Source organism: Falco punctatus (assembly GCF_963210335.1).
Source record: "Falco punctatus genome assembly, chromosome: 21".
Taxonomy (NCBI): domain Eukaryota; kingdom Metazoa; phylum Chordata; class Aves; order Falconiformes; family Falconidae; genus Falco; species Falco punctatus.
In genome coordinates, this window is record NC_137601.1 from 300868 (window position 1) to 325281 (window position 24414).

At 48.8% G+C, this 24414-nt stretch overlaps 1 protein-coding gene across 1 annotated transcript; it reads right to left on the reverse strand.

The window, feature by feature from the left end:
- Positions 1-243: 243 nt before the first annotated feature.
- LOC308056026 (uncharacterized protein) lies at positions 244-23777 on the reverse strand. The gene is made up of 21 exons (XM_080370786.1): positions 21191-23777; positions 19430-19525; positions 17877-18107; positions 17202-17224; positions 16712-16827; positions 16017-16049; positions 15177-15679; positions 12066-12144; positions 11084-11517; positions 9869-9961; positions 9336-9566; positions 9053-9075; positions 8606-8721; positions 7935-7964; positions 6848-7435; positions 4190-4227; positions 3639-3755; positions 2721-2746; positions 2465-2580; positions 1296-1477; positions 244-451 (listed from the first exon to the last, which is right to left on the reverse strand). Exons 1-21 carry the CDS (start codon positions 21605-21607, stop codon positions 311-313), a joined length of 3633 nt encoding a protein of 1210 aa, XP_080226912.1. The 5' UTR covers positions 21608-23777; the 3' UTR covers positions 244-310.
- Positions 23778-24414: the final 637 nt, after the last annotated feature.

Genomic DNA, 24414 nt, shown 5'->3' on the forward strand with positions numbered 1-24414 from the left:
TGCCGCTTCTGGGTGTCAGGTGCAAGGGGGGGAAGCTGGACTTCTGCTGGACTAAAAATCATTCCTAATATTCACACAAAGCCTGTGAGTTGGCTGTGTCTACACCGAGAAAGGTCCACAAGCCCCGTATAGTGACCTAGGGCCATCCCTAGAAGCCATGTGCCACACTGCTCTCCTGTCTGCTGGCAGTGCCATCCAGAGGGAAAGACACAGAGGAGAAAAATCATGTATTTTTTTATTACTTAATGGTATAGAATCATTTAGTTTGGAGAAGACTTTTGAGACCATCCAACCACACATCATAGATGTTTCAAATATACAGTGTTGGAGGAGAAGAGAGGAAACAGTTGAGGCTCAGGAACAGCTTTGCCATGCATGAACTTCCCATTAGCAGTGGTATCACCTTGGTGAGACCCCATCTTGCAGCCCTGAAGAATGGTGTTGATCTCATCTGATATGAGAAATTCATAGAGCAGATGTTTGCATCTGACCTGGTCACCACAGGATCCTTTATCAGGGAGAAACTGACTGGTTTAGGGCAGCTGCACCCACTGGGAGGTTTGGGAAAAAAAGAACAAAAAAAAGGTAATGTTTGGACCCCCTTGGTTTGGAGGTGACTGTCTCGGATGGGGACATCTATGCTTAAGTAGGCAAACCTTGGGAAAACTTGCTTTTTCCTTGCCACTACTCTAGATTTTCCCCTTTTTCCCACTATTTCACATTTCTATGCCCCAGCGTCCCCTCTCCAGAGCTTTTTCACTCTCTTTGCCTTCTTTTCCTCAGGTTTATCTCTTCTCTTATTCCCTGTGCATCAATCACCCAGTTTCATGGTGAAAAGGAAATGCAAAAGCCAAAGTCCCGATTTCTCCTGTTCCCCATGATCCCAAGGGCAGCAAGAAGGCATGTGTTTTTCACCTGAGGCCATAAAAAGTGGGGAGGACACTGCTTCCCATGTCTCAGGGACACAACCTGAGCTGGGACCTGGCCCCCACCACCCAGAGCCACGGATGGACCCTTTCACCAGTGAAGGAAGCATGAGAAAAAATGAACATGAGCCTCCCTTCATCTGCATCAAAAAACGCCACCGTCCCTCCACCATAGTCCAGGTGGATGCTGACCCTCCGGGGCACCCAGCGGAGGGGTAGGAGGGTGACCTTGTGGGTGGTGAGTGCCCGGACTTGCCCCCCCCATTTCTCCACCCCCCAGATCCCTCCTTGGGGGCAAAGGCTGAGATGCCCCTTCCGACAAATGGACTCACGGGCCACCCCCACAGCCCAATCCCCCCCGTCCCCCACCTCCACCTCCCAGAAGTGTCGGCCAGCCATGAAACCCTGGCAACCCAGCACGAAGGGCCAGTAGTCAAATCGCTCAGGGTTATCGGGCAGGTCCCGTCGTCCTCCCCCACGTCTCACGCTCTTACAGTCCTCGGAGAGGATGAGGTCAGGATGAGCTGTGTTGGGGTCCAGGGTCATGGTGGCTGTGGGGTAGGGGACAGGGGTGTCAGAAGCAGGGCTAAGCCCCCCAGGGATGCAGGGGATGTGGGGGCAGCCAGCAGAACCCAGGATAGCATCCAAGGGGCAAAAGCATCCCCAAGACGGACACATCCCCAGGATGGGGAATAGTGCTCTACTTGAAGTAGAAAAGCTGTTTTTAACCCAAAAAGACAAGGCACACAGTAATGGTAACAGGCTCGTGCAGAAATCCCTGCAGACTTTATGCTATGTCAGGCCAAAAATAAATGCTGGGGGAAGTTAAAAAAAATGAAGGGAAGCAATCCGTGGGATGTAAACCAGTGAAATCTTGAGCTGATTGTCTCCTACAGCAACCACAGGACAAGACCAGACTGGTTTGGCTGAGCCTGTGGTTTAAAAAAAAAAAAAAAAAGCGCTAAAGCCTGAAGACAGGGTGATGAATTAGGTCACTCTGTTTCCATGTTTGTTTCAGGGAAATAGTTAGGTTTCAAGGCAAGGGCTCTACCCTGGGGTGGGTTTTCCTCCAGCATTATGCAGAGGCTCCAGCTGCAGGGCTGAGAAAACTTGCTGGGTTGCCCTAATTTTCATATTCTTCCCTTAGTATCTATTTTTGGCTACTTTGGGCTAGGTGCACCTTCACCTAACAGGTACGGCTGCTCTGGTGTTCCCACGCTCAGCCAAAGCCAGTTTGGGGAAAGGCTAGGCTGGAGGGGGAGACAAACCAGAGAGCAGCCCATCCATCATACATGAGCATCCTTCAGGAATTAGGGCAAAACATGCATAATTAAGAGAGTGATAAATGTGGCATTAAGCAAGTTTCAAATTGTCATTTCTTCTGACCAGGAAAAGCCCTTTGCTCTTCCTCTCCTCCATCTCAGGTATTTCTGTTCCCAAAGGATATCCAGAATGAGCTACAGGCAGCTCAGCTCTTCCAGCTAGCCCCAAAATATGGCTAGTCTATTTTTTCCTCCTCCTCAAGCCCTTCTCAGTACCTTGTAGCTTCTTCAGGGTTTCCTTCAGAGCACTGTTCCTCCATGAGAAGCGACAAACTCTCTCTTCTGACTCTGGAGAAACACCTACTGGCAGCTGGAAAGTCACTTTCCCACGCCTGGGGAAAAAAAAACCCAAAACCAAACAACTCACGCTTTTCAGAATGATCGTCCTCATTTCAGGAAATCCGATGCCACCAGAAATGAGGTGATGGTGCTTAAAAAGCTCATGAAAGAGCATTTCAGAGAGTCCATGTACCTGCTGATGGGGCTTTTCACATCATCCTAGTAAAAGAAGAGAGAAAGAGAAAAGGAAGCTCAGTGTGAGCTTTTCTCCTTAAATTGTAGCAACGCTGCAATTATTTCATTGGGGACAGACTTCTTGGGTCTCTGTTCCAACCCTTTGCTCAGTGCCGTGTCCAGGCAAAGATCTGAATATGTGGAAGGATGGAGATACCCACATCTAGAAGGACCCTGAATGAGGGAGGCACCATGCTCACAGGGAAAACATTTTTTCCCCTAAATGTAGAAAAAATTTATCTTGTTGCAACCTGTGCTAGCTGCCTCCCACCCTTTCGCTGGACACCTCTGAGATGCGGGCTCTGTCTGCTCCCTAATCCCATTAGACCACCGCAGATTACCAGGGCCCCCAGCAGCCCTAATAGGCATTAATGACCCTATCAGCACCACCTAAGACTCCACCCATGGCCCAGGGGCTCTCGGGTGGATCAGTCCTGGGGCATTTAGTCCTTTTGTAAGGAATGTGGCCATGGACCCTGCTTGATTCACCCTGTGGGCTGCGTTCCCAGCTCCTGCCTATGGACCTACCTGGTGCTCTGGGCTGCTCTGCTCCCCTCCTTCAGGTACTGAAAAGGTGGTGGGAAGGCTGGTGATGTTCTTACTCCCTACACTACCATGCTTAGTTCCCCATACCGTAGGGAATCACCAGCCCTCGCTATTCCTTCCCACAGACAGTGATTTTATTCCCTTTTTTTTCCATCTTTCCAGGTTGTAAATCTCCCTGTCCTCGTGCCCTTGGGGTTTTCATATCTACAGAGGGACTAGCAGCAAGGTGGAACCAGAAAAGCGCAAGTAATTAAGCCAGCAGCTACATGGTGGGGAGGACACTCCCTACAACATTCCCTTGAAAAGCTGTAAACTGCAAAAATTTGCTCACCGATTGCTGATTCTTCTCTTCTTGCCATTGTGTCGGGGTGTCCAGCTGGGAAATCTCTGAGAGTTTGGTGGCGTTTTTTGCCTGCCTCTTCTCAATCTCATTTTTCAGGTCTTCCAGCTGTGAAAGTAAGGAGAGCTTGTGTCCTCCTGGGACCTGCAGTGTCCCTAAAGTCTGAGTGCAGTCTGGAGTGCTCAGCTTCTATCCTCCCCTTTTAAGATGCAAAGGAGCAGTGGGATGGAAAAGAGCATGAGGAAAATGCCTTTCCATTTCCCACAGGACGAGATCACCCATGAACCCAAATCCCTACTAATTTGTCTTGAATTCCTGGAGAAATTTGGATTAAAAAAAAATCAAACCTGATGCAAAAAAGCAACATGTGCTGATAAAAGCCACAAACACACTTCCGTGAACTTGGGCAGAAAGCCATGATATTCCCGCACTTAAGCAGCACAGCAGTGGTGCAAAGCAACCAAAAAGGATCTAAAGAAATTACCCTAATGCCGGTTTATTACTGCCCAGGGACTTGAGAGGTCAGGGAGGTTGACACCTACCAGATCCTCCAGCTTTCTGCACTCCAGAGTAGCTGTCCCTCCTCAGAGACCTTCTCTCTCTTCCTTTAAAAAACTTAATATCTGCCTGAATTTCCTCCAAGGTGAACTTAAAAAAAAAAAAAAAAAAAAGAACAATCAACCAAACAAAAAAACCCTGTTGTTTCTACCCCTTTGATAGGGTTGGGTCTTTCTCTTCCTGTTCCTTCCCAGTCCTGGGTAAAACTGCGGCAGGGATGTGTTGAGTCGGAGAGACTCGCACCATGGCTCCTGGGCAGGAGGTGGTGATACCCTTGGCCTGATGTGCTGGGAGCATCACCTTTCTCCCTTGGCAACCTTCCAGCTTTTTATTCTGGGAAGCTGCTGAGGGCTGTCACCTCATTTCTTTTGTTTGTTTGCTGGGGTTTTTTGGTTGTTTGTTTTTTGTTTTTTTTTTTTTTTGAGTTGGGCACCAGGTGAAACCATCAGCCCTCCCAGAAAAGGGCTGGAGGCAAAAGAAGACATTCAGGCTGCCAGAAAGATACGGAGCTCTCTTTCCCATCAGGAAGAACTGTGGGGGGAGTTGCTCTCCCTGGGAACAGCAGGACTTGAAGTAAAACCACTTCCCAGGGAAGAGTGGCCTGGGGTTGACAGTTGGGAGGCAACCTGTTCTGGCAGACGCAGGAGGTGGGCGCAACCAAGTGAATGTTGGCATCTAACCAGACACCTCTGTCTGAGCTGGGCTGCTTTGGTCTTCAGCGGAGATTGGCTCCGCGCTGTCGGCAGAGCCTAGGGCACAGCTTCTTTCATCTCAAAATCAGGTGCCTACAGTTGGGCAAATGAGTCGCACCCTAAAATCGTCTACAGAGCCTGGAAAACCAGCTGGGGTGGAGATATCTGCATTGCATATTTCTAGAGCAAAGGGACACCCTGGAAGAAAGCTGGAGCTGGGAGGGAGCTGGATGGATATCACAGATGTGGAAGGGACCTTGTGGTCCTGAAAGAGTCAGAAAAACATTGATTTCTACCTCTAAGGAAAGCACAGATTTACTGGGACCTGGGCTTTGTGCCTTGTGTTTCTCAGGAGGTGCCTCTGAGAGGAGCATGGTGGGACCATGGTAGTTCAGGGTTTGCAGACCAGCTCAAGAGCTTTTCCCTTCATTCACCTTGGTTTTCTTCTTTGGTCCTTCCTGCACTGTCAGCCTGTCTATTTGTATTCCCTTCTGCCTTTCCCAGCTGGGTTTGGATCCATGTCTGGATGTGGACCCAGCATGCAGGATCATACTCCTTCCTGACAGAGATGTGGCAAAGGGAAAGAGGATGAGATGGGAGAAAGAGCAAAAAAATACTCAAGGCTGTTTGCTCAAAAGTGTTTCCCAGTAGCCCTGATTGCCCTTTTTTTTCATAAACACTCATGCTTGAGCTCCTGCAGTGATTTCAGGTTGGCTTTGCAGAAAGATGATGTCTATCCTGCAGCAGGATCCCCCATGTTTCCCAAATGATGTGACCAAGTGACAGCGATGCACCAGACTGAGGAGCATGAATGGAGGGGAGATGTCACAACGCAACAAAGAGCACGGAAACACCAGCCATAAGTTTGCCCCCAGCGGGACCTGTGGGGATGGTGAGATGGGGCTTCATCACAGGGTGGCCACTCATATCTCGTCTGTTATTCTGAGCCCAACATTGCCTGCGCCCTCCCACTCTTGCTTCTGGTTCCTCTTCTTGGTTCTATAATCAATAACATGTATTTATTTCAGTGATGCCTCTTCCTCTTTTGGGTTTCCTCGGAAGAAAATCAGCAGTTTTTGAGGGAATTAATCTAAGTGAGCCTGGCAATAATGCCAGAACTTGTATCTTACCAATCCACTCCACCTGCTTTTATAGTCAAGGAACATCTAACCAGGAGCCTCCTATACCATTTATCTCGGCTTGTTCCTCCTGAATACCAACAGTGAGAAACAGGCTTTTCTTAGGAATTATCCAGGAAGCTAGATGTGTATAATGGTGTGGAAAATCACATTCCAGGTGTGTTTGTTTCCCTTTGCTGCCTGCAAAGAGGGCTTGAATGGCCGGAGGTCCACAAGGTGTCATCCTGTGCAACTTTTCTTAATCCTGCTGACCCAAAGGCTAAGAAATCCAGAACAATACAACCATAACAAGGCAGAAAGTGGAACATGCAAAAAAAAAAAAATGTTCTTTTATTTAAAATAAACATCAGAAATGTATACAGAGACCGGCTCCCCAAGCCAAGCCAGTTTGTCGTAAAAGGCTACCTCCCTTGGCAGAACAGACTCTAGATGTGCTTTGCCATTGATGTCAGAAAGAAAACACTTTGGAAAGAGATATAAACCAGGGAAGATTCAGTCCATTAAAGGCAAAATAATTTTAAAGAGACCACATCTCAAAGTTCTGAGTGCTCTCCACCCTTGATCAACGCCTCAGTGTTCCCTTCCTTCCGATGTGCTGACTCCATCACCTTGTACTGGCTGATTTTTCCTCTTCACTGGTGTACCCACCTCCCCATCCTCATCATACAGGTGCCGGAGCTCCCATGTCCTCCACTGGGAAAGGAGCAGCAAGTTCCTTCAGCACAATGTTTTGAGCAACCACAGCAAACAGCTGGCATCACACAGGACACATCCCTTTTGTTAAGGTCAGTCTGGCAGATGTCTCAAGGGCAGATCCAGAGGGGAAACCTGAACCCTACCCAGTCCAGAGGGGATATCAGCTGCCTGGTCATGGACTGGTCCTCTGAGGGTGGGGTTTGGGTGATTTCTTGCAAACGAGCCCCTATCCCCATCTTGAACCAGGGGAGAACCCTCTCCCCATTGAATGACGCTCTAGTATAAACCAAGATGGGAACATCATCATCTGTGCTGAAAAATGCTACCCGCCCCTCTTCATAGTCCAAGGCAACTCGTATCCTCCTGGGAAGCTGGTTCAGGCGCAGGTTGGCACGGGGGGATGTGAGAGAATGATAAGCCTCCAGTGCCCAGACCCCCTCCTTGGGAGTGAAGCTCATCGGTCCCTTCCTCTTGATTGATGCTCGGGCCACCCCCAGGGCCCAGACACCCCCCTGCCCCACCTCCACCTCCCAGAAATGCCTCCCCGAGGTGAAGCCCTGGCAGCCCAGCACACAGGGTTCAAAGTCAAATCTCTCCGGGTTGTCCAGGAGGTCCTGCTGTGTCAACTGGCCCCTGGCTTGTTTTCGGTCCTCAGAGAGGTGAAGGTTGGGGTGAGCCGTGACTGGGTCCAGGGTCACATCGGCTGCGGGACAAGGGAGAACCAGAGTACCAGAGGTAGGGCTTGGCCTTAGGAGAGGCTGGAGATGTTTCTTTTCCTCCCAGCATCTGGGACCCGCCCTGTTCTGCTTCTCCCAGCTCTGGATGTTTCATGGGGATCATGGGCAGGGCTGGGGCTGGCACTAGACTTGGGGTTCCCCAGCAGAGATGCCCCTGGGTAGAAGGAGAAGAGGGAGAGGACAAAGCATAGAGCAGAGGCATGGGGAAGGGATAGGGGGAAATTCCTGGGGAAGAAAGCGGAAGCACAAATGCTCTTCTCAGGTGTTCCCTTTCTTTGGTTCCCATGGGGGCATTTGGCTTTATTAGGACCATATCTCAGCCCCTGGATACACCAGGAGTATCAATATCAGGATGCTGTCACCCTTCCCTTCCTTCCCCCCGTGGGGATTGCATTGTTTCTTCCATGGAAATCTCTTCCACAAGCCAAAACCCCATTTTTCTCCCACCCACTACCATCGACTTACTTGGCTCTTGCAATTTAAACATCAGGCTGTCTAAAGAGGAAAGAGATTTTGTGGTATCAGGTTTGTGTGTCAGACAAACTGGCTGCAGCTTAGCTTTATCATGAAGGCTGGGGAGGCAAAACAGCTAATAGGGGACTTAGAATTGGAAATATTGAGGGTGTGAGGGCTTGGCTGGCTGCAAAGGCTCTGAGTTGGCTTGCTTTGGTGCAGGTATTGATGCTGTGATAGCTATACAACTCTCCCAAAGCCAGGGGAGATGAACCTCCTGGCCAAGCTAAGCTCATCTCATCTCCAAGAGATTCTGCAACAGATTTCTCCCCTTGTAGCATCCTCTCCCTGGCTTTGTACCCACGTGAACTTTAATTTTCCCACCAGCTTGGAAGTAATGGGAACAACCGCATAAGCAGCACTGTTTGAATTTGCTTTTCACATGAGACATGGGAGAGGAGACTCTTTTGCTGAGCTTGTTTTTTCTCTTCTCTCCACTTCCCAAGTAATTTTCCCCCAGGAAAAACTGTCAGTGTCCTTCTCCAGTTAAAAGTTTCAGCCGCATTTATTTACAATGGTCACTAGGTGGGTTTTGCATTAGCGGCCAGCACGCAAGTACCCAGTTTCTCCCAGATATCAAGTACACAAGGCAACGTGCCCTCTCCTAACCCCGGTCAGTGTACCTTGGCATCTCCTCAGTGTGTCTCTCACGAGGATGTTTCTCTGAGCAAAGTCCTCAAGCCTTCTTTCCAGATCAGAGGAAATCTCCACCGGAGGGTTGAACTTCATCATCTCACAACTGCAAAGAGAGTGAAAGAGGGCCAAAACCCCCCACGTGTGATATATTTGATTGCTCATTTTGTTCTCATCGAGTAATCTGGGAGAATCTATGGGATGGGACGGGGATACTTATCCAAGCACAAATAAAACCCCGCTTTTCCCTGCCCTGTTTCTTTGCAGTTTGTTTCCCCCGGACAATCACTGAACAGATGTTTCTGAACACAAAGCACTGTCCTGGGAGGCTGAGCTATCGACTGGATCCATCTGGTCTGAAAGCCCGACCTCAGGATTCACCCAGGTGACATCCAGACCTCTCCAAGTGTGGGTGAAGTGAAAGGGAACCACATTACCTATTCAAGAGTCTTCTGATGTCCTAGAGGTGAGAAGAGAGAGGAGAGACAGTTGAGGAAGAGGAACTGCAAGTGTTGGGTGTTCTAACAAACTTTACTCTTTTTTTTTTTTTTTTTTATCACAGTGGAGTAGCAAAGAGGGACCCTACCCATGTGATGATCCCACCTGCAGCAATGCTACAAGACACCAGGGAGTTCCCATGGAGCTGAATTTGGGTTCCCAGGTCTCAGGCTTTGCTCTATCCCTCCTTTCCCCACCAGCCCTGATGCTTTGGGCTCTCACCTGCAGGAATTGGCTCGCCGGCTGCTGGAATTTGCCCTCCATCTCCCAGATCAGGGTGTCGAGGTGGGACATTTCCTCTGAGACCTTCGCCACTGCTTCCTCCTGGACCCTGGTGATGGCCTGGTCCAAGTTTGCCAGCTGAGTCAGGAGGAGGCACTCTTGGTCCTTCAAAAATTGGTGCAATTGCTCAAATTCCCACACTATCTTCTTTCCTTCATTTTTGGTTTTCTCCTGCCAGGATCAGAGATGAGGGCAAAGGGGATGATGAGGGCAAAGGCTGTCTGTCCCCTCCCCCCATCCCCATCCCGCCCCAGCTCCCTTTGCAGAGGAGCTGCAGTGTTATCTCCCCAGTGCAGGCTCCAGCTGATGTGAAACCCCAGCAGATAAAGCACACAGGGTTGACCGGTTCCCAGAGCAAATAGCACAACACTCTGCAAACCAAATAAACAAGATCCGACCTCAAAATCCACCAGCAATGCTGGGGTGGGTGGAGAGACTCCCACTCCCCCATGTTCCTGCTGGAAGGCACCTACCAGGTACAAGCTCTTCCTTACTCCAGTTTTTCTGCTTTCCAGGTATTTTTCTCTCTCCTCCTTTAAAGCCTGTAGGCAGGCTTGGATTTCTTCCTGAGGAAAAACAAAAGATGGTCTTGGAGGAACTGAGAAAAAAACCCTTTTTCCACTGAAATTCCTTCTGCCCTTATTTTAGATGGGTGAGCCTTTGCCTAAACACTGGCTCATCTGCAAGGAGCAAAGCTGGGGGAGGAGGAAGGTCCACAAGTGACCAGCACTGCTCTGAAGATCTGTGCAAAGCAAATGCAACCTTCAAACACCACCCTTGCTGCCAGCACTGGGAAAAACTTTTGCAGAAGAGCAAAACACCGACACTAATCAATAGTTAGCGTCCAGGGAAGCATGCAAAAGCAAGATAAGTGCCTTCTGCTTATCTTTTGCTTGAGATTTCCCTCAAAAACACTTTCAGCCTCCAGAAATTGGTAGCTCTGGGATAAATACCTCTGTACTTGATAACCCTCCGTGGATTTATTCAGTGTGCATTTACGTAAGTGTTTCTCAAACCCACAGAAACCTTTAGCATCAGCAACATCTGGCAGCAAGGAGTTCCTCCTGTTAATGCTGCACGATGCTGCACTGTGTTTGTATGGCTCTGCCAAGTGCTCAACTTCTAGGTAAGAAAGATGATGAGAGCAGGTCTGGACCAGCAGGAAAAGAGGGAAGGAGCAGGGAAGGGGAAGAAATGGAAACAGTGATTTCTCTGTATTCGAAACTGAAGATACAGTGGATAGTGGAACAAATTTGCAAAATTGCCCTCAATGTAACAGTTAAAAAACAAAACAAAACAAAAACAACAAAAAACTCCAAAACAATTCTTGGGTATTTTAACATGTTTTGAATATTATCACTATTAGTATTTCAGTTCAGCCAAGTCAACAAGCAGAGTTCAAAGAAGAAAAAGACTAACAAGGTATTTTTTTTTATTTCTCCCAGGCTGTTGATAAAGATGAATAAATTAAAGAGGGGGGAAGAAAAACCCTGATAGGAACATGCTAAAACCGAATGTCCATGCTATAAAATGCAGGCAGGAAGCACACTGGTGACACCCAAAGATCCCTGTTTGCAGCTGTGCCACAAAGGTGCACGGAGAGTGGATGCACCCGAATGGCTGCACTTTGCCCCTGGAAATGGATTTTCCATGAGATCGGAAGATGCAAGCACATCCCTAGGCTTTACCTTATATTCCTGGGCAGCTTCTTCAACAGGGACCACAGCGTGGAAGCGGTGAGCCTGGGACCTGTCACACACCACACAGATGGGCTGCTGGTCCTCCTTGCAGAAGAGCTTCAGAGCCTCCTGGTGCTGCTTGCACAAATTCCATCCCGCTGCTTCTCCTCCTGCCCGCAGGCTCAGCTGCCTGGTGATTTTGGCAATATTTGCCAGCTCCCTGCTAGGACGGAAAATTTTCTGCAAGGCAGTCTGCCTGCACTGTGGGCAGGAGAAAGGGGCCTCCAGCCCTTCCCAGCAGCGGGTGATGCACACACGGCAGAAGTTGTGCCCACAGTGGATGGAGACAGGGTCTTGGAAATAACCCAAGCAGATGGAGCAGGAGGCTTCACTCTGCAGGTTTTCCACCGGGTTCTGCATAGCCATGGCTCTTCCCAGCCTATCTCAGGGACAGGATCAAACAAGCTTCGCTTTGCAGGAAGAAGAGGAGGATGTTGCTCCTTCTGGCTTGGCTGGTTTCTCGTAGTGAATGGGGGAAAATCAACTCCCAGCCCTAACACCATGCAATGACCACCACGGGAGGTGTGGAGAGGAGAGAGAAGAGGGTAAGCATGTGTGATGCTTCCTCCTCACCTCCTGTCAGCCTCCCACAAGTTTCAGATCAGTTAACTTTGAGCCAGATGTGGGTTAGCAGATAAGAGGCTGGAGGGCAGGGCTGCTCTTCAGCAGGGCTGGGATGGGCGGGAGAGGTAGCTGGGGAGGAATCTCATGTAAACTGGGGCGGGATATCCCTCCCCCACCAGGACCAACTATGGAACGGGACCTCAGGGTCCTGGAGGTGACAAGCTGTCAATGGTGGTGGGATCCTGCACCAAAGGTATCAACCCCATGTGGGGCTGCATTAGCAAGAGTGGTGGTGGTGGGGGGGGGGGGTTGCTCCCCTCCGTCAGCACATGTGAGGACATATCTGTGTACAGGGGCCAGTTTGAGCCTTCCCAGTACAAGGCAGACAGGGTCAGGCCACCAAACTGAGGCCCAGGACAGATGGAGAGAGACTGGGAATATCCAGCCTGGAAAAGAAAAGGATGGAATCACTGTCTGCAGCTGCTCAAAAGGGTTAGAGAGAGGACAGAGCCAAACCACATCTCTCCATGCCTCCCATTATACCTTTTTAATTGTTTAATTACCCATTTAGGCTGTTTAAACAGACCTCCTGGGCCCATAGTCATCCTTGCCCTGCTTTTTTCGGCTTTCCTAGGCATCTACTATTGAGAAACGGGGCAAGGACTTGATGGACCTTCACCTGAACCCCTGTGTCTGTTGTATATTCTCAAGGAAAAAGTCCATTCTCCTGCTTGACTAAAATGCAGTACATCAGGGATCATGTGGAAGCACCACCAAAAGGAGCGGCCCCGAGAGGGCTCCACGCCTCCCCACCAAGAAGCACAGTGGCATTTTCCTTCCCAGACCTGCACACAAATTTCTCCATAGCCTCCTTGACAACCGTAGTTTGTGAAATCACAGAATTTCTTTTCCAGCTAAGGGGAAACATCAAGTGACTGTGAGGATGTTTCCCTCTTGTACCTGGAAGGAAAGAGGGGATGTATTTACACGTGGTTGTAGTTTGCTCCTCAGTGTTTTATCAGCAGTCAGGCTTCGTGGAGGGAAGGTGATGGCTCAGCACTGTATCGTGCATCTTAGCAAACTATACAATGTGATCACACATCACCCTTGCAGATGTTCACTGATCTGCTTCAGCTGTGAAAGGATGAGGTTGAGGTGGTTGTGTCAGGGTCCTAATGGCAATTAACAGCCCTATGCAGATCCACTTGGGACCCCCCACCCCCACCCATGGTCCAGGGGCTCTATTTAAGTTCAGCCCTGGAGCATCCATGCATGGCTATGGTTGCTGCTGATCCACGCGAGATTGAAATGCCTCTTGCTCTTATTTCAGAAGCTGCAGCTGGGTCTGAACTTGTTCCTGAGAAGAAAGAACTGAGTCCTTTGTTTAATGATATTGTTGTCTGCCATCAGATCCAGCTCATTACTATTGCAACACCAATGATGCTTCCTGATGCACAGCTGGCTCAAAACTCATCCTGGGTCTTTCTAGCTTCTCTGTTGCAGGAAGAAAGAGATTTCAGGTTGGTCTGAGCTGCCCATAGTGGCGTTATTGCTGGAAAGTACCTTGTGAGGTATGAAGCCAGGAGATAAAAATAGCTCAATGCCAAATTAGAGCAATGCAAGCAGGCCAGCTGAGGAGTTTTCACATCCAACACCAGCCAGTCCGCAGCAGCAGGAGACAGATAGGTCTGGCACTGGCATCTGCTGCTGATGTAAGGAAGTTTCAGTCACTGGAGGATGGCATTTTGCTGCTGGGAAGTAGCAGTTAGATAGCTGGGAAGGAGGAGAATTGGAGATGCCCATCCCATATTTACCCTTTCCTGAAGGCACCAGGATTTTTCAGTCTCCAGAGCCTGTCTCTCAGATCAGTGGAGACCTGTGGATTTGATGACTTGACAGCAGCCAGAACAGGAGTTTCACACTCTACTAGCACCTAACAGAGGTTGTGCTGCAGCTGGGGTGGGAGACAACAACTGGCTGAAAATGATTCTGAGATATCAGAAGTGACAGGACCTGGCTAGGACTTGGGAAGGACCTGGGCACCCTTCAGGACAGCATCTGTAGAGGTGTTTGGGAGGACTCAACATCTCCTGGGTGACCCTAAACATTCAAATGTACAATTCACTGCAGGGCAGGGCCTTCCTGACTGTCAGAAGAAATTTCTGCTGCTCCTGACCCCTGGGACATCAGCTTTGCCCTTTGGGTAAGGTGGGACATCAGACTAACATCCCGCAGAGACTGCTATGGATCAAAAATGCTCACACTTCCCTGAAGACTCTTGGTGCCTCCAGGACCTTGCAAGGTACCAGCAGGTTTCTCTGACCTGCAGCAACATAGCTGAGAGTCTGGACTTGATCGTCTTTCCTTTGTTTTCCGGCTCTTTAAATGCCTTTTCTTTCAAAAATTGGTGTTGTCCCTCCTTTCCAGCATCCTTCATTTCCTATGGCCGATCAACTGATTTCCAGTCCAGGTGGGTTTTCAGGCACATAGGCAGGAAGAGTTGGTGCGATTCCTTTCCATCACAGCAGTGATGAAGGAAGAAAGGCTTCATTAAGTGCTTTCATTTGAGGTTTACAAGAAAGAGGTCAAGGGAGGGCAGCAAAGCTACCAGGGTTTGCCCTGCTAGCAGTGGCACAGCACCATTTTCCCAGTTTCTCTCTAACAAGAAAGAGAAAACAGCCCTTGAAATACAGAAAGAATCTTTAATACAGTCATTCTGCATATAAAAATTTATATAAACCTGCTTATTAAGCTTCCTGTCCCAAATGTATATATATAAATTGCAGAAAGGTAGAGTTCAAGCTCTTTCTGTTCATCTTTATTCCTCCACCCTCTGATTTCTCCCACCCCACAACTGAGAAACACGGCTGAAAGCCATAGGGTTCAACACCAAAGCCTTAAAATGTGTATGTTCTTACCAATACTGTCAGGTTTTTGGCTCCTAAGAGGTCTTGGTGAGAAAACAGCACATATTACACTTAATTCACTGATATACTCTTTTCCTTTCTAGTAACTAAACCAGGAACCAAAGTCAGCTTCTTCAGCCCCACAGGAACATCATTACTGAATGTCAACAGGCAACACCATTGAACGTCAAGGTAAGGAAAGATGGGAAAGGATGGGAGAAGAGTAGAAGAGATTTAAAGCTGTGAAATTGGTGTCCCAGGGGCTGTTGCACAAATTACAGGCTTCATTTCCCTGCTTGTCCCAGGGTGATAATCCCCAGCAAAATCCTGGAGAGTACAGTACCCAAGTGTTAACAAATCCAGAGGTCTGCCCAAGATGGTCCCTTCTTAGTCTGCTGCTCTTGAAAACCCCATGGGAATGAGATTCCAAGTGGACACCGGGACTCATTTGCTCTGCTTTATTCTTTACCATCCACAGAGTCCCCAAAAAATGGTGTGGTTTCCTGGATCAAACCAAAGGCTTGTCCAGAGCATGTGATGTCCATCTTGCTGCCCATGCTGTCTTAGGGAGCCAGCTGGATGCTGGACTCCCAAACCCAGAAGAAAGGCAGGATTTTCTCTCCATTGAAAGAAGTCAGAGGAAAAGCAAAAGCCAAGGTCTTGTTATCAGCATCAAAGAAAGCCACGTGTCCCTTCTCGTAATCGAGAGAGACCCGGATGGTCCTTGGTCTCCCATTCAGAGGCTGAACAGTTTCAAAAGAGGTGAAAGCTTGAAACTTGTCCCCACAGATGCCAACAGCCCATATCCCCTGGGAAGGGTCAAGATTAATCCAACCCTTTCTCCACGCCGAGTCTCTGGCCACCCCCACAGCCCAAAATCCCCTGCTCCCCAGCTGCACTTCCCAGTAGTGCCTCCCCACCAGGAAGCCTTCACAACCCAAGACGGAGCAGTAGGTATCAAATCTCTGGGGATTGTTGGGCAAATTCTGGGGTGTTTCATCCCACCTCACACTCCTCCGGTCCTCGGAGAGAATGAGGTGGGGGTTTGCTGTGTCTGGATCCAGAGTCACGTTCGCTGATGGGAAGGAAAGTGCAAGAGAATAAAAACAGCATGTCAGAGGGAAGGTGGTGGATATTTCTCTCCATCTGGACCCTCCTGGGTTGTTTTTTTTTTCCAGGAATGAAACCTTGGCCTGACGGAAGCCATTCAGTAAAGGCTTTCTCCATGAAATATGCCATACAGATCTATTTAAAGGCTGTAATGATTTGTGCTATTTTTACTTCCCATCAAAGGGGAATAGGAATTCATCTTGCCAGCCCACCAGGAAAGTGTGAATTCCCTGCTTTTGCTGTCTTTTCTCACTTGTGCCCCCTTTTTCACTCCAGTATACCTCCAGTCTCCCATGACTTACCCCATTGCACATCCAGTTCAACTGGGAGGCTCTCTGGAAGGAGAGAGAAGTGCTATTAGTTTGTTTAGGGGGGAGAGGAAGCATATTAGACAGGGGTAAATAGAAGGGAGTGCTCTTTTCCTCCTGCAAAACAAGCAAAACCACCAGGTGAACAAGCCCAGCTCATGGATAGACGGACCTTCAAACCCAATATACCAGTTTTATGAGATTGTTTCTTGAATTCAGAGTTCACTCCACCAATTACTAGTTGGAGATCAGAGGAGGGAATGGGGCAGTTATCTGACCATGGAGAACGGTCTCAAAATAGCTCATTCAGGGTTTATCTATGCATACGCCACCATCTGTCTGCAACAAGTTGGCTTTTCACGCTGACTCCCTTGCGGATGGCTAGATGCTACCTCCAGCCTCTTTGGTTTAAATAGGATAGGATGGGAACCAAGAATGTGATTAATTTCCTTCTGTAGCTAAAGGGAGGGGCTTGCTCTCTTCCTCCCCGTTACTCAGGCACTCAGACCTGTGTGCCAATATGCCTGAGAACACAGAACCCTTCCCTTTCCCAGCTCCAGCCCCAGATAAGAGGGTTATTGAGTAACTCATCGTCAGCATTCCTTAGCTGGGGCTTTATGCTGGTAACTGGCTAGTGTTCGCTCCTTTCCAGCTGCAGAATGGTGTTTAATTTTCCCCTTCTTTTGTACCTTTGAATTTCCTCAGGGCTTCCTTCAGAACAAGGTTTTTCTGAGATAAATCCCTGAGTCGCTTTTCCACTCTGGGAAACTTCTCTGTCAGTTGCTGGGAAATCCTTGCTTCACACCTGGAAGGAGAAGACTTTTGTATTCCCTTCTTGCTGAACGAGCTACGTAGGGACACTGTTTAGAAAACCTGCTGGGTAAGCTTATTTCTCCCCAGGCATCAGGTTGGGTCAGTTGAGAGACTGCTGGGCATATCAGTGGTCCCAATGTCACTGTGGAGGACACCCACTTGCTCTGGATGTGCTCGGTGATGGATATTGGCTTCCTCCAGCTGAAGGGAGGAGGTGATGGGGACATGATCCCAGCCCAGGGCCATCTGCTCCCTGCTGGGGACACCGGTCGAGAGGATAACCCCTCCTGCACTCCACCTTTTGTGTCTGCTTTGTGACATCGTGCTGGGGACAACTGTCCCCTCTGGAAAGGGAGAGCCACGTACCTGGTCAAGGCACTCCTGGCATCCTAAAGGAGAAAGAAGATGGGAATTAAACTCTGTGTGATCTTCAGGCCCATTTCTATCTCCTATCTCCCTCAGATGTTGTTTGCAAGCACATTTTGCTTGGTTTAGGTTTTCTTGTGCCAGCACAGAGCAAGACCAGGGATACCTTGTGCTCATCCAATGGCCCATTGGATTGGTCCCTGGCTAGAAGAAATGCTCAGGCACAGCTGGTGGAATATTATATCCACTTCTAAACACTGCTTCTGCCGATTTACTGCCTGCCATTGTCTCTTGGGGAGGGAAAGTGTGGTCCTATGCTAGGTAGCCTCCTCGTCCTGGTCTTAAGCCAGGAGTCATTTATTAGCTCTTGCCATAGTCACGCAAGATATGCATCAATCTTTCTGGCTTTGCTTGGGGTTGGGAGGGAAGCGGTGGACACTTCCAAGATGCTGAAACAATAATTCTGTGGTCCTTCTCTCCATGGGTTGGATATGACATAGCATAGCTCATCAATATGGATATACGATGTACAATACGACTTCTTCATTAAATCAGCATCTGCAATAAACTCCTCAAAATGTCAAGGCAAAGAGGCTGAGGAGAGGGGCAGAGAGTACCGCCTCGACAGCACATTCTGAGTGCCACAAACTCTGCTGCCCAGCTCCTCGCTCTCACCTGCAGGGATTTATTCTCTGGCTGTGGGCTCATCCCCTCCAGCTCATGGATGAGGTTGCCCAGGTGGGAGATCTCCATGGAGATTTTCCTGTCATTCTCCACCTGGGTCTGCACTATCTGCTTCTCCACATCTTCCAGCCACATCAGGAGGAGATGCTCCTGCTCATCCTGGAACTGGTGCAGCTGCTTAAACACCAACATGATTTTCCACCTCTCGGCTCTTGCCTGCTGCTACAAGGAACAGATGGGGAGGGAAGAGAATGGAACAAATCAGAGACGTACAAAACCTGGTTAAATAAAGCAGGAGCGAGGTCTTTAGCTTTGAGCCCAGTCTAAGTCCATAGCATGTGGCTCTGGGTCCCCTCTGAGCTTCATGTGATGCCCTGTGGAGTCATAAAATACGCCCAGTCTTTTTAGGGGGTTGGTTTTATTTTACTGCTCGAGAACTACTACTGCAGGCAGTGTTGCTTCATGTTTTTCCCACCGCCTAGAAAAGACCAGGCATTGCATGCAGGCATCTGCGAGTATTTGGTGGAACAAATCCTGCTGGGAGAGTGATTGAGGACACTGGGCTGAGAGAAGGATTCCAAAGTGGTGAGATCCTGTGGAGGCTGTTGGAAACAGTCCCTGGCATGTGCAGTTCCCCAGAACTCCCAGGTGTTGGCACTGAGGGCAGTAGCTGGATGGGATGGATCCAAATCCAGGCCAGGGACCATGAGCACGAGCAACCAGCAGCACGTTCTTGGTGCTTTCCTTCCCTCCCCACTTTATTTAGCAAGAAAGCCGTTGCCTATCTCCATTCACCTTCACCCAGCAGCCTGCCTGTTCTCATGAAGCTGCAGTGAAACATCTGCCATCCTTTCTGCTTTTGAGGAACTCACCATCTCTCACTTCCTTAGAGCCACAGATACATCCCCCAACCTCTGGTAGGCCAAAACAGGGCTGGGAGGTGGTGGCCGTGGAAACCTCTGGCATGTGGTGCTCTCTCCAAAGGAGATGCGTCTGTATCTGGCTGCCCCAAGGTGCCATGAGAGCCACCACCTCACCAGCACTCAGACAGCTATACAGCAGTAGAAAAGCCCCATCAGGGTCCAAGTTGGACACCAGCACCCGCATAGACCTCACGCTCAGTGTGGCTGACCCATCTCCAGGGCTGGGCTGGTAGAAAGCACTCCCAGGGTGCAGCAATCTGCAGCAGAGATGAAGTCCTGGGGCACCATCCTACCACCCCATGGTGTAAATCTCCCCAAGGGGACCCACATGCTCGTCTCCTCTGCCCCAGGGGTGGCTCGGCTGAGCTGCAAGCACCTCCCTTCAGCCATTCGGAAATCACCTCGCTCTCCATTACCCTTTTGTGGCTTCTGATTTCCCCTCAAGAAACATCTGCGTTTCGTTCACAGGGTGCCACACCAAGATGGAGCAAGTGCAAGAGGGGCCTGTCTGGGTAGAGCGGCTGGAGGCGTTTTCCTCCTCACTGCAAATTTAGGTGATGACCGAACATCTTTCAACTTGCAGAAGACTCATCCATGCATCCAGCAGTGGTAAGTACCTACCAGATACTTCTGGCTTCTCTTCTCCCTGGTCAGTTTTAATCCTTGAAGCCTTTCTCTTTCATCCTTGAGGCTCTTCAGTTTGCTTTGGATCTGCTCCTGAGCACAAAACCAAAAAACAAACAAACAAAAAAAATAATCTGCAAGTTGTTGGGGAGAGGGATGCACAGCTCCAAATGTTGCTGTAGCAAAATCCTGGTGTATTTGAGCATGAGGCCTCCAGAACTTGGAAATATTTAAATATTCTTCACTCTGTTGCCCTTCTTCACCCCTAAAACATTTCTATGAAGCATCTCATGAATGAAGAGTCATGTAAAGGTGATATTTAATATTGCCGCCTTGTTTATACCCCTGTTCTGGTCTTTGCCAGTTCCATCTCCCAGTCTATTTGTGGCCAGTTATTTTCTGCACTCACCGTAATCTGTTCTGTCTTCGATGACTCATTTTATCCCCTCATAAGCATAAAATCAAATTTATTTATTTTTTTAACCCTTAATTAGGTCCCTCAAATTGCTGCAACTTCCCATCATCTGCAGAACCAGTGTTTCTGCCCAAACTTCAGCTCCTTCTGCAGACCAAGGAATAATGAGTATGAATACTGTCCCCAGAGTTTGGTTTTAAGGAGGAGATAGAGCACACCTTAGGAACGCCCTTTTTTTTAACATCTGCTCCTAGAAGACCCTCCCATGACAAATACTGATGGAAGTTTGCAGCGCGCACATCCTGCCCCGACCCCCTCTTATTTTTTAGCAGCTTATTTTCTCCCTGCTGCTTATCACTTCTTCTTCCCCCCCACCCCCCCCCCACCCCCCCCATCGTGTTTCATGCTCACAGCATGACTAATGTCACCTTTCACCTCCCCATTCCCAGTCACTTCTTCCCCTGTGGGCAGGACAAAATGTCACTGAGCTTCCTCTGCACAAGCACTGACTCAGACTCCTCCTCCTGACCCCATCCTCCCTCAAGGGAATTAAAAATACCTCCCAGAAGCACCACAGTTATCCTGAAATAGTTGCTCAGAATAAACTTCCTTCAGGGAGAGATTTGCAGCAGAAAGGAAAACTCGTCCGGGTTTTCCAATCCAATTCTTGCACAAAAACTAGCAGCAAGAGCCCTGCCTGTGCAGAAGGGAGTGAAGGTGGGGTCCAGCCCTGCTAATTTGGGTATTTTCTATGAGCTACCAACCTCAGCTTCCTTTGTAGTTCCCTTGTAGGGTGACAGCAAATAAAGTGGTGGGTTTTTTGTGAAGGAATCCAAGCTGGGTCACCCTGAGCAGCTTAAATTTAAATCCCTCTTTGGAGATCGTGGTGAAAAAAACCAGGCTTTAATCAATTTACGCTGTCTGGGACTGACCCTGTGAGTGGATTTTGCTGGTGGGCCAGGTCTGACCCAGTAGCCTGAAGTCTCTGCTTGCCCCTGCACGCCCCCAAGCTGAGCTGTGCCCCTCACATCTGGTGCATCTGGGCACCTGCAGACATCCAGGCAGGGCTGCAGCAAAGACAGCAATGCCAAGTAACCCCAGCTAGAGGATCAGCCAGTTCAGCCCAAGCTGCTACATCCCAAATTTTGGGAAATTCTATGGGACATCTTTCCCCGTATCCTCGGGAAAGTGGAGAAGCTGCTGGCTAGCAGACCTCAGCCTCTGATGGGCCAAAAAATATACAAAATAGCCCCCAAAATGAATAAACAAACAGACAAAGCCAAAGAAAAATACCAGAAACAAAACAAAAAATGAGAGCAAAGCACAGCACTGTGATTTCTTACTTTGCACTCCTGGGCAGCTTCTTCGATGGGTGCGACGGTGTGAGCGCGGTGAGCGTGGGAGCGGTCGCACACCACGCAGATGGCCACCTGGTCCTCCTGGCAGAAGAGCTTGAGGGGTTCCTGATGCTTCTGGCACAGGCTGCCTGCTCCGGCCACGTACCCTGCTCGTGAGCTCAGCTTCTTGGCAATTTCTGCCAGGTTCCTCAGCTCACGGTTTGGTCTAAATTTTCTTTTCTGGGCAATTCCTCGGCACTGGGGGCAGGTGAAGCGCCGGTCTGATTTTCCTGAGCATCGCGTGATGCAGTCCCGGCAGAAGCTGTGTCCACAGTTGATGGACACAGGGTCACGGAAATAATCCAGGCAGATAGAGCAAGATGCTTCTTTCTGCAGACTTTCCAGTGGGTCACATTCAGCCATGGCTGAAGAAGAATGACACTGTTACTTTCACTTCATTGATTATTTTTTTTTCTTTTGGCAGCAGCTGGGAGTTTTCTTCTTGATTAGCTTTTACTATCTGAACTGGGAGGTCTTGTTTGAAAAGTGCAGACTCGTAAAGGATGTAAAAGGAAGGAGGGGCGGAGAAAGGGGAATTTCAGTCTGTTTTCTGTGTGAAATGCAGATTTGCAACACCCCTCTGAAACCTGAGTCACTCCAAAAGGAGTTTCAAGGTCTTCATGAGTTTTCTGCTAAAGAGAGAAGAGGGAAAAGAAGTTCCTCTTCCTGACTCATGACCTCCGAGTCCCAAATAATGACTTGACGACAGGGAGTGTTTGGCAGCAAGAACAGCTTATGGATGCCACGGCTCTCTCCCTGCTGCTCACCAGCATCTCTGTGCAGCCAAACCACAAAATTACAACAAGGAAAACCCTTTTCCCCCTCTTTTTCCCAGGTGTTTTTGAGCCCAGCTGTGTGGTCCACCAGCAATACCCAAGCCCAGCGCTGCTGCATGCTCCGTATCACAGCGGTCAGAATCCGCACTGCTCATTTAGGAAGTGATGCCAGCCCAGAGGAGGGCAGGATGCTCCCACATAACTACCAGGACCGGGAATAAACCCAGCCTGAGGGATCTCCAGGCCAAACCCTGCCCAAGCTGAATCAGCTCGGTGTATATTTTAATTTTCAGCCAGGGCAAATCACCCAAATCAGGTTACAGCCCTGCGACACATTTGTGCATCGTCATATAGCTCTTCCCTTCCTCTGTACGTGCTCAAATGAAGGAGTCGCTGGTTTAATTGCAAATGAGTAATCTAAGCTTTGCTTTCTTTGTGGCCACCTCTGCAGCTGCAGCTGTGGCCATGCAGGACGCTTGCAGCTCCCGAGCTGCAAGAAGTGACTTGACAGAGGAAGTGAATCATGTAGCACCAAAAAAAAACCCACCCCAAAACCAAAAGCCAGATTAATGCTTCAGGCATCCTCAGTGAGCTAAGTCAGGGTCACTGCAGTCGTTCCCTGCCCCGAGGTCGGGCACCAGGATTGAACCCTTCTTGAAAGGGTTTTGGTTGAGATGCTTTCACGGACACCCCTGTGCTCTCCTCCAGCAATGGGCAATTTTCCACGTGGGGGAAAGGCTTTTCCTATGTCAAAAATACTCTTGCCTGCACGTTTGGGCATGGGATCTGCATTCCCTGGTACCAAATTAATGGTTGGACTTGATGACCTCAAAGGTCTTTTCCAACGTAAACGATTCCATGATTCTAAATAAATGTTCATCCAGTACCCACCCATGTTGCCCACTGATGCAAACGCTGATCCCAACCTTCAGCATCCTCCCCTGCACCCCTGACCTGTGAAGCCAACAACCCCACCTCCTTCAGCCAAAGCTTTGGGGAAGTATTAATTAACACCAGGCTCGCAACAGGCTTGTGGACAACCCAACCCTCACCAAACCCCCCCAGCTGGATGCCAGGTTTCAATACTCAGCATTGAATTATCAGCAAATCCACAGTCCCCTCATTTGCTGTACGGGAGTTTCAAAATCTTGGTCCATCCAGATTTTAAAATCTCCATTTTTTTCTCCTCCCCACAAGGAAGGAACTCAATGTGCTGCAAAGCGTCCTTGGTTATTTTTCAGGTGATGAATGACTTAGCTATTTTTTCCAGTACATCGCAGGAAATGAAGCTACGCTGACCAATCTAAATTCACCGCTGTCTCCCTCCTTCTCCCTTTTTAAGATGAGCAAACCTGACACTTTTTCCAGCAGCTTCCCCACCACCCTCCACCACTCCTGATGCCACCTTGGCTGCTCCTTTGATCTCATGGCTCATTGCCACTAATTCAAGATGATTTGAAAATCTCTAGTTCAGCTGAGAAGATGCTGATTTCCTTTCCTTATTTGCCATTGCAGCCATAATTTTGACCCCTGGTGTGGTACCTGTGGTTATTATACATGGTACCAATCAGTATCTATGGATGGGGTAACTGTAAGATCATAGCAAGCCCTTTTCAGGAAGGCTAAAGTAAAATAAAATGCCCTTTTCCATTTTTCACAAGTGTGGTAACAATCTGGCCTCAGTTCAAGCTCTGGGGTCTCTCCAGAACAGCAGGTTTTTTGTATACCTCATATATATATATATATATATATATTTGTATGTATGTATATATATAGCTGCTACGACGCTGCAGCTCTTGCTTTCCTCAGGCATTGACTTCGTGCATCAGTGTGAGCTCTTCTGCGACGAGCGAGGGGAAGCAAGCAGCCGACTCAATGTGAGTGATAAAGCAAGCTTCCATTTATTACGGCGCGATTATGTCTTATATACAGTTCCAGTTAATTTTATGCCTACAAATCATCTGCTAATTGGCTAAGCTCTAAAGGATTACATTTTTATACGTCCTCCTACTTGCGGTTTCTGCGGATAGCTAGCTACATATATTTTTTTCTCTCTTGTCTACGCGAATTCCTCAAAGTTATTTACAACATTAGGCACAAGGTCAGTGCTTTTCTCAGCTTCCTTATCAGCATGCCTCAGCACAGCTGCAAGGCCTGCTTCAGCTAACTTACACTAACTTTGTTTCACAAAGATCTTTAAGGGAGTCATGGCCATGATCACACAGCCATTCTGCAACACTCTTCCACCTCACAACTTCTCTAAATTATGAGTGAAAAAAGCGGTGTGTACCTCTAAAAATCAGAGAGGAAGATGAAGCAAAAAAACCCCCACCAAAACCCTCAGGAAATGAGTGTGGAGGAAAAAAAAGTGGCAGCAAGGGGAATTCACACTGA